The following is a 10961-nucleotide window of genomic DNA, read 5'->3' as shown; positions in this document are numbered from 1 at the left end:
TTTTTTTTTTTTTTAAATTCTTTTAAGGATGTTTTTTTAAGGTTGTGTTGCATTATGAGGATACATGAGAGGCACCATAAACACATACATCTCCATAATCTATTATCTGATCAGCAAAGTTTGATCTCTTTTCTCTTCTTTTTCCTGCCTGGGAACAAATCTAAATACTAAATTATTCATATAGTTGAAGAATCAAGAGTGTCATCATATCATTGCATAGATAATTGCAATAAGCACAGAAGTCGTTTATTATCATCCATTCAACATGACCTATAGTGATATATAGTGTGGGTGGCTTAATAGGCACTACATTAAGCAATATCTTTTTGGATGGTTCAAAAAATATGGTAGTATTCGGTATCCTGACCACTATGAGACTAATCTGGTTTGGATGGTGCTCGCAGAGATTGACTGGTACATAGGAAAAGGCTAGCCAGAGTTCTTTAACATGACGTATTCATACAAGAGTCGATCCTCAGACCTTATAGTTGAATTAACGGTATGGTTGACAAGTGTTCAAAATTGTTGGGTTAATATGGTTGGAAATTTGACCTTCAAGCTATTGTTGCTGTAAATTTTGGAATATGTAGAGCTAGCTAGGTCATGATTGATTATTAGGTTAAAAGAAGTGGCTTATAAACAAAGAGCTACTTTCCTCAGGGGCCACTTGCTTGGAGTCAAATGCAAGGATTGGACTACCTTGTTTCCATTAGTAGCAAAGTGTTTCTGAAAGACAAGTAAATCATATTTTAAACCTAATTCCACCACTTTCAAGACCTGCCATTTTTGTGCCACCTTACCTCATTTTTCATGCTTCGAGCAAAATTTAACTCAAGTTAATTTTTATTTACGAACAAACTTACACGAAACTCATCTTGTGACTCTAGCCATCAAAGGACAACAAAAAAGTAAACTAATTTAAATAATAAAATATCTATTATTTGGGTGTATTTAGGATTTCTAATGTCGGACACAGTGACTAATTAATTCCCCCGCTGAATTATAGCCACCTTTTTTGAATGGAACAACTAGTCTGGAGGTTAACTAAACTTTAAAAGATTATTGTGTTTCGGGGAAGATGGCTTCAAGAATTTCTGCTTAGTTACATTCTACTTGAGTTGTAAATCAAATTATGTTGTGAGCTTAGAGTTTCACTCTCTTTACATTGATTTTATGACCATATATATACTTATATTAGTAACATTCTTACCAACTAGTCAAATTATTGAATTTAATGATAAAAATTAAACAACCCACGAATAGTAAGACCCAAACACGCCACGTGACCACAGAACTATTATATCTATATTTAAATATACTTTGTCAACCTAATGAAGCACAAAAAATCAATAACACCTCCACTAAAGTTCGATCTCGTGACCTCCCACATGAGAAAGGTCACTACATGTCATCTAGCACAAGCAAAATGCTTGGCAATAGCTCGTTGATTTAAATGCTTCAGATTCAAACATTTTTAATTTGTTGCATTTGATTATGGGTAGTGGTCATATCATATGACTATTAATATAACCATTTCGTGTTATTAATCGTGCAAATCTAAATCGTATCTAATTATTGTAGTCTTGATTTAATTTAGAGGACATACATATTTAAACATCTTGGGAAAACATGATTATGAATAGTTTTCCAATTTCCTGGAAAAGGTGGGGGCGACTCGCACATGGAAGGGAGTTGTTCATTCATTCATGGAATTCCCATTGATGCTCTGTGAATATTCAAATATGGGGAATGTATGGGACGCCATTAAAATTTAAAATCACTTTAACACTACACTCTTTAATTAGTCAAACACGTCATTTTGCAATGATTGTGGATAAGACTTCATGTACCAATTATTAACTAAGGTACTAATTTTGGGTAATAAAAGAAAACTTGTACTCCGTATTTATTACTTACAGTGTATATTGAATAAATCAGGCTTGTTCTTAGGTAATAATTCACATCAAAGTTTAACTTTTTAAATTATTTATATTAAGATAAGTTGTTGTTGGGACAATTATTTGAGTCGTTGCAACCTTTGACATGGCTCTGATACTAAACTAAAACATGTATTTTATCTCAACTAAAAAATGTAAGCTGATAATTGAATTGCACGTTTATGTTTATATATTTTATATGTGAAACAAGAAGCCCAAGTCTTTGCTCCAAATGATATGATGTAGCTCAAGAGTTTCCGGAGGGGTCTCAACTCTCAAAAACATGAAGCCCAAACTAAGGTATTTTAAGGCTGGATGTCATCATTCCGTTTTCACACTTATAAATTATTATATCCTCTTTTTCTATGTATCGAACCAAATATATCAAGTCCGGAGTAAACTTCACACTTCTTTATACATATAACTTGTGTGATGACTTCAAATCAAGAATATATGTTGGCAATAATCAAACTCGTAATCTTTTGATACGACTATCATATTTCACCCATTTGAATATTTACTTTGGCTAACTGAATTTATGGTGTGTTTGGTTCATGAGTTTACACTTTAGAAATGAGAATCAAATCATAGTTAATGTTTTGTCAATCATTATTGTGTGAATCATGGTCCACACAGTTGTGTAGATCATACTATCAAAAAATGTACATTCAGTACACAAGTAACGTATTTTTATTATATTAAAAATGTGTTACATACATTATATTCAGAGAAAATACATTATTTAAGTACTAAAAGTATATTATTTTGTATTCAGTACACGAATAATGTACTTTTAGTATATTAAAAATGTATTTTTTTTGTTATGATCCATACAACACTGTGTGGATCTAATTTGTCGTGTTTTGTTGACAATTTTTTAAAACACAACTATGAGCCTCCAATTAAAAATCTCATTCCCTAATTAAAAATGAGTTATCATTATTATATTCCATATTACCGGTAATCTAATTTTTAAGTTTGAATTAGTACTTTTAGATGTTTGTTATAATTATTTTTTTTTTTTTCATATTGATGTTGATAGGGAGTATACCCCGTGCTACTCACCCATTTATACCTGGGACCCGGTCGGATACGAGTCGCTGTGAGGTGTTAGTCACTTCTCGACCTGAATACTCAACCAGACCGACCCGACCTGACGGTTGGATGTCTATGTGGCTTAGTTAGCTTTTGTCTACCTTCCTGAGCTCGGTCCCGACCTTACACGGCACTCATGGCCGAGCCCCTCTACTTAGCCACAGATGAGCCTCAGCGCATACACTTAAGTCGTGTTCACTAATCGTTGGGCACTCTATGATAATCCTACACATGTACGCTTCTCCTTAGCCACCTAAACCACCGAGTGCATGAATCACACGTGTCATGCAACCCGACTCTCCGGCAGGTGTCACATCATCTTGTCTATAAATACCCTGCGAAATGCCTAAGAAAAAAGACTTTTTTTGTCAATTATGTATGTGTGTGTGTGTGTGTATATATATATATATATAGTTACACTTAGCTCGGGAACCTCTGGTCTCACGCCGTAAACCGATATTAATACCTTAAACCAACAAGCAAACTAAATAAGGGCTTAAACTCGGTCCAATCCTGTACCTTGTACGCATTCTCAGTAATCGCCGTATTACTGCATTAAATGCTTGGGATGTCATTATATTATGATCAATTGCCTTGTTTTTTGTTTTTATATTTTTAAAACATTTATTCCCATTATAAGGTCATACACAACCAAACATCAATATTGGTAATCATTCTAATTCTATCCTACTACCAAACAGACAAAATACTTTTACATAAACCCAAAACAATTACCAAGTATTTAATTCTCATTCTGCTTTCAAATTCCATGTACGAACCAAACACATTTTTAATTAACTAATCCTTTATGTTCTTCCTAACATGCCCTCCGATCTGATCCCTTGTGAATAAAGCATATTATTATGAGTATTATGAGTAATAAACTAATAATGAGTTGTGCAATGTAGATCTCGAGGCTATCCCTTGTACTTAGTGCTATATTACTTTATTAGTAATACATATACTCCGTATTTGTTTGTATGTACAAATGCTTTTCTATTTCCGCCATTGACAGACCTTAACTTGCTGCTGTGACAGTGACTACCAACTGATGAACCATCCTCTTCTACGTAACATTTCTGCATTATTGATTATCAGTCACGTGCAATTTTTGCTTTACATATCAAATTCAAAATGGTAATTTTTTTTTTTGTTTTTTGAAAAAAATGGTAAGATTTTAGAACACAACATTTTGAACTTTGAACCGATAGTTAGCCAACGAATTACTAATGTAGCTTTGAAATTAGTGATCATAAATTTTTTTTAGTGATTTAACTATATAAACACACACTAAAATTATTTTTTAAGAACAACAAAATACTCTCTCAAGTCTCAACTAGGTAGCTAAATAATTGAAATCTTTGAATAAATCGAAAGTAATCCAAGTCATATCGTTCTCACCGGTTACTCTTAGAGGGTGTTTGGTAACGGACTAACGGTAGGGTGAATGTTCAAACTTTCCTGGAATTTAGAAGGTGGAAAATTATTCTCAAGTTTGGTGCAATCTTTGACTTAGGAAAGTTTGGGTCCATGTGATGATGTGAATCACATTCCATAATATCAATGAAAGTAAATCCCATGCACTTAGGGGAGGTACGGTTCTTTTTTTCCGAGTTATTAGGAATCTATCAAATTTATTCAGTTACGTATTTATCATTTTTGGACAAAAAATTAACTATTCGATATAATTTGTAAGCAAAAAAGGTAATACAACGGGAGAGTTGTAAGAGTTTGAAATACCATATGCTATGAGGGCAAAAATTTTCTAACTACATGTAAGTCACGAGTTAGATTATTGTCAATACTCTTTCAATTAAATTTGATGCGTAAAATCTATGATTTATAAAGTTTACTTAATGCACACTATTTGATTTGATGCGTAAAATCTGCGATTTATAAAGTTTACTTAATGCACATTATTAGATACCAAGTGGTTTATGGTCCACTGGTATCGAATTGCTCCCCTATGTGAAAGGGGTCTAGGTTTCGAGCCTTGTTGTAGGCGTAGTTTGTATGGGTGTCCCCCTTCCTTGTAATAAAAAAAAAATGCACACTATATTAGATAAAGATTGTAAGTTTTCCTTGTCATATAACAAAAACATACGTGTTAGTGTTTGTTTAGTTCTACAATAATTTATTTGGTACTCCTAAAAAGTCGGCAATTGTCTTGTCACTTTCTATAAGTATTGTATGTTGCTTAAGATTGAAACACAGCTGAAATTAATCTTGTAAGACTTCTTGTTTTCCTTTCTAATTAAGTTAGCGAATATACGTACTAGTATATGACTTACGTAACGTAAGTTAGATGGTTTCAATTTTCAAAACTAGGAGTTATCATTTGAATTACATATGTTTTAAGGCTCACCAAAACGAAATACTACAAGTCTGGATACTACGAATTGAATTCTATCGCAAAACGTGATTTACGACGAAATTTGTTTCTTTGCGAATTGTAATTTTTTCTTGTAGTGATGTGGAGTAAATATATCGTAAGTAATTTTATTCTGTCACAAATTCTCACCTTTTATCTGTATATTTTATACATAATAATTTTTTCTTCATCACTTCTAATTGATCAAGATCTCCTAATAACCCTTAAATTTCCAGTGGTATTCGAACCCTGTATTGCCGCTGAAATACTAGTCCTAATCGTACCAAAAAAGCTTTAAAATGAAGATCTAATAAAAAAAAATAAAATAAAATAAAAGAAGCGAACAATTAGATGGAAACACACTTACACACGTGGTCAAAAAAAAAGTTCGAAAGACAACACGACAAACAAAATGGGCTATTAAGGCTCTTCCTTAACCACAAAAATCGGGTCTGTGCTTCTCACTTTCCAGAGCTACAATCACAACGCGCGATTCATCACACTAAAATGTCTAATCATACGCTGTCAACTCCTCTTTTACCGCCGGGCACGCCTTCACGACCGTCCGATTGCGATGGTCCCCACACGATCGTCGCCGTCAACGACCGTGGCGCTCCGCAGCCGGCGCATCAGAGCTGGAATGGTGATGGCCGGCGCGCCGGCGCCGGGCTGGAGCTGGTCGACGACAACCCGTACGGTTTCCTCGGGGCGCACCAGTTGGAGGTGCCGGAGTCTTCGACGATTGACCCGTTTTTGAACCACACCGCCGGGATTGAAGGGGTGTATGAGTGGGTGAAGATCCTGCTGTGCTTGCCCGTTGCTCTGCTCCGGCTGGCGCTTTTTGGGTTTTGCTTGATGATTGGTTATGCGGCTACCCGGATTGCTCTCGGAGGCTGGCGGGATAGGCATAATCCGATGCCCAAATGGAGGTCCAGACTCATGTGGGTTACCCGGATTTGCGCCCGTTTTATCCTCTTCTCTTTCGGGTAATTGCTTCTTTTCCAGCTTTCAAGCCTTTCTTTTTAATAACGCCCAGTATAAATTATTATAGTTTTTAGCTAGCTAGTTAGAGACCATCTTGTTAAAGATATAAAGGCAGAGTTTTTAGCTTCTTCATCTACTACAATTGAGTACCAACATTGCCTTTCATTCTTTGTAACGATTTTCCTTTACCCGATTTATGTTGCAGTTATCAATGGATAAAGCGAAAAGGAAAACCTGCCCCGAGGGAGATTGCTCCTATTGTTGTATCTAATCACATATCATATATTGACCCCATCTTCTTTTTCTATGAATTATTTCCCACCATTGTTGCCTCGGAATCTCATGACTCCATGCCATTTGTTGGAACCATAATTAGAGCTATGCAGGTATTGTTTTGTTTGCATTTACTGGTAATTGAAATGACTAACATGGATTTCTGCATTCTTTATTTGTTTTGTTTGGGATTATCTATCTCCATTGAATTCACAGGAAAAATGTCCTACCATGGCATGCTTGGATTTGCATTTGCAGATTTAAAATTAACTGTGCTTCTCCCTTTTCTTTCAATGTGCAGGTGATATACGTAGATAGATTTTCACAATCATCAAGGAAGAATGCTGTTAATGAAATAAAGGTAAAAACTTTTTGTATCTTTGCTTGTTATTTCAGTTGACGTGCATAGAGAAATAGAATTTCAGTTTTTTTTCCCTGCTTTCTTTTTTTTAATAATCTCAATCTTATAACTTATGTAAATAGGAAGAATATCTTTCTAACTCTATCAAAATCAAAAGATTCAGCTGAAACACATTGGAATTGTTATTTGTCTAAAGCATCATCACTAACATGTACCCAGAACTTATAGTTAACTGCAGTCCAAATTACATACATGAATGCATTGGAGTTGTTAATGTAAAGTCAAAGTGCAAGAAATAAAATTCAAATAATGCTTTATCAACTGCTTTTTATGAATTCTAAAATGTTTCGGAATTAGTAAATTCCAATCATTAAATATTTTATCTATACATAAGTAATTGATACAGAAGTATTCTTTCAAGGATTTGAATACAGAGAAAGGCCTCTCGCGATCAATTCCCACGAGTGCTTTTATTTCCTGAAGGCACCACCACCAATGGAAGAGCTATTCTTTCATTCCAATTGGGTGCATTTATCCCCGGGTTTCCTATCCAGCCAGTTGTTGTTCGCTACCCACATGTACATTTTGACCAATCATGGTATGCATCTTTCTGGTGTAAATTTCTTAATGAACATATATTGTTTGATTTACTCGCATAGTCTCATGCCTGATTATGATGTGTCCAGGGGAAACATTTCTTTGGCAAGATTGATGTTTAGAATGTTCACACAGTTTCACAATTTCATGGAGGTATGCTAAACCAAAACAATGTGTTACTTTCTGAGCATGGTTAATACATATATGTGCTAGTTGTAACTATGATATGGTAAACGGTCACTGTATTTTGGATACAGGTTGAATACCTTCCTATTGTATCACCACTTGAGAATCAAAAGGAAAATGCTGTTCATTTTGCTAAGAGGGTGAGTCAAGTCTGATTAAACATTATTTTAGTCTTTTGTTATTTAAGTGCCGATCTCTGGTTTGCCTTTAGCTTAAAATTTTATGAATAGGAATAAAATAGGTGCTAGTAAAACTGTAAAAGTATTTTCTGACAGTCTTACTCCCAAACTACAATACTGTCCATGTGCCCTCCCTCTTCTATTCAAAGTTATCCTCGTTCTGTTCCTTGTCATGATGATGTGAAGATGTAATGGAAAGCACATGTGTGAGCCACGTGGTCCTGCATATGTGGGTTTAAAACTAATAATAATAATAATTAACAAAAGACCCCTTTTGGTCCCCCCTCAAACTTTCCTCTCTACTTTACCTCTGTGGTCTGCTCGTTCTCTCTGTTTTGAGGTAAATTAAGATACATATATTGGGCAACGGGAGCATGTAGTATGTGAATATGGTCCGACAGTCTAGGTATTAATATACTAGTACCAATGGTTATAATGTTATAATTAATTTCTTATTGCAGACTAGCCATGCCATTGCTAGTTCTCTGAATGTTGTACAAACATCACATTCTTATGCCGATGCCTTGCTTCTTATGAAGGCTGCTGATTCCAACAAGGTATACAAATTTTTTTCCTTCTTTTTTTTTGTTGGGTGGGGGGTTGGATATTTTGTATACAATACTAATATTTTGAGACTGAGATATACTAATGATTTTATGTTTTTTAGGAAAACCCCTCCCTGTATATGACTGAAATGGCATGGGTTAAGTCGGTGAGTTCATATTTGATTTATTCTTCTTAAGAGAAAAAACTATTCATAACATTGGACCTTTTTATTGACTTACTTTGAACTTTACAGAGTAATTAAGACATCTGTGTCTACCTTAGCATTAGAGTACTAATGTTAATTTCATCGGAAGTGAAGAAAATGTAACATAGGCATATGTTTCTTCTTTCAGGCCTTTAATGTGAGCTCTTTAGAGGCTATGGACTTTCTGGATGTTTTCCTTTCCATGAACCCCGACTCCAGGTATGCTCTTGTTTTATAACATAAATTCATAAACCATAAATCTTTCCTAAACAGAACGAATGTCAGTATTTTGAACTCTAACCTGATGAACTATGCAAGTCAAAAACACTTGTATAAATGCCCAAATGTCAAATTTACTCCAACATGGTGTATATTGTTTCAAGTCATTAATTTTCTATATAACTACCTGGTTTTAGCTGTTACATCGTATTTCTTTAAAGCATCTCTCATCCCTCTTGAATGGGTAGGGCTTTGAGTTTTGATTTTGTTCTTGGAGAGCCTTTCACGCAATGCCTGTGGTAGATAAGTTATAAGTAACTGCGTTTTTTAATGATCTTCTCTCCATATGCAGGGGACAAGTTAAAATACACGACTTCCTCAGGGTTCTAAGACTCAAGCCGTGTGCTCTTTCTGAAAAGGTTAGTTAATAGGATGTTTACTTACTATTTTTTGTTTACATTGTGAAAGTTTTACCTTCTTTTGTATCTCTCGTTATCCGATGTCTTGTGGTCTGATGGCATCACTGTTACCATTCCAAACGGAAGGTCAAAGGTTCGAGTCCCATCTCAATCAAGGATGTTGGCATAATCATGTTGAGCAGATGGTGTCTGTTTTCTCATTTCTTAACCGAAAAGTCAATCTATTTTTTATTGGCGATGCACAAGTCCTTGTTTATATCTCTTCTGAACTTTTGGGTATTGTTTTTTGGCAGATATTCCAATTTGTTGATGTGCAAAAGAACGGGCGAATTACTTTCAAACAGGTAACATCCCCACTCTTCTCGATTTACTGTCATTATGGTGGTGTCCCGTTGACTTGGAATCATGCTTATGATATTCTGTGGGCTTTCGTTAAAACTTTGTTCTTTTATGATTGGGAACTCTTTTGCTTTCAGTTCTTGGTTGCATCAGTTCACATTCTGAACCAGCCATCATTTTCCCGAGCCTGTGAATTGGCATTCGAGAAATGTGATTCTAATAGGAAACATTACATTCTGGAGCAAGAGGTGTGCATCTATGATTTCCATTAAATGCTTCTTATTAGATCAAACCCGAGAATCTAACCCGTACTGTGTGTGTGTGTTTGTGACAGTTGGAAGAATCTCTTACGCTATCAATCCCGAATCTGAGCAAGGACGAGGTGAGTGACAATTCATTCTTTCAAGCAATCACTTCAATGCAGATTTTGTGTATTTACTGCCCCGAACTCGTAAATGCAGATCCATGATCTCTTTAACTTGCTCGATGCCAATCACGACGGGAGGATCTCCCGTGAAGATTTCATTCCCGGTTTAAGAAGAAACCCATTGTTGATAGCGCTTTTCGTCCCAAAATTGTTAAATGAGAACTTGTCTGGAGCAGAAGAACATGTACTGGTAGAGATATTATGACCTAAGTTTTGATTGCCATAGAAGAAAGAACTCACATATGATCAGTACCTTGAGAGAGATGTATTGAGGCAATGAGGGGCCATATAATTTTGGCATAAAATACTCATTTTGTGTGATGTGATTAAACTTTTATTCTTTTACAAAATTCTACTAATTAATGTGGTTATCGACTTTGATTTGTTCTACTTTTTGTCTTTCGTCTTTAGAAGAACGTTTTACTCTTTTCTCAAAAAAAACTTTTAAATGTGCTTTCAAAGTATTGGTCTAGTGGATGAGAACGTTAACTTATGACTTTTTTAGCGGAAGGGGGAGATCTAATTCTTGTTACGGGTATTGTGGATTTCAGTATAGTTTGTTGAAATTGTAATTTTTTTTTTAATACTATTGACTATGTTATAATGTAGTTTTTGTTCATAGTTACTTTCTCAACTTACTAAAGTAATTTGGATTAGTTTTATAGTGACGGAGAAATTGATAGTAGAATTGAATTTGGATTAGTTTTAGTGGTGAAGAAAAAATTGAATGTTGTATGTAAAATTTAAAAAAAGAAAAAAAAAAGCTCTTAAATGTAGTATATTATATAAATTTTCATAAATTGGGATATTTTAGGCATTTAAA

At 34.8% G+C, this 10961-nt stretch overlaps 1 protein-coding gene across 1 annotated transcript; it reads left to right on the top strand.

The window, feature by feature from the left end:
* Positions 1-5845: 5845 nt before the first annotated feature.
* LOC109155957 (lysophospholipid acyltransferase LPEAT2) lies at positions 5846-10528 on the top strand. Its single transcript, XM_019303687.1, has 14 exons — positions 5846-6389; positions 6593-6773; positions 6962-7021; positions 7456-7619; positions 7708-7771; positions 7876-7944; positions 8445-8540; positions 8651-8695; positions 8883-8953; positions 9306-9372; positions 9666-9716; positions 9849-9959; positions 10046-10093; positions 10173-10528. Exons 1-14 carry the CDS (start codon positions 5911-5913, stop codon positions 10341-10343), a joined length of 1677 nt encoding a protein of 558 aa, XP_019159232.1. The 5' UTR covers positions 5846-5910; the 3' UTR covers positions 10344-10528.
* The last annotated feature ends 433 nt before the right edge of the window (positions 10529-10961 follow it).

The sequence above is a fragment of the Ipomoea nil genome, unplaced genomic scaffold (genome assembly GCF_001879475.1).
Source record: "Ipomoea nil cultivar Tokyo-kokei standard unplaced genomic scaffold, Asagao_1.1 scaffold2704, whole genome shotgun sequence".
In the NCBI taxonomy this organism is placed as follows: domain Eukaryota; kingdom Viridiplantae; phylum Streptophyta; class Magnoliopsida; order Solanales; family Convolvulaceae; genus Ipomoea; species Ipomoea nil.
This window is presented reverse-complemented; position numbering and strand designations above follow the sequence as displayed.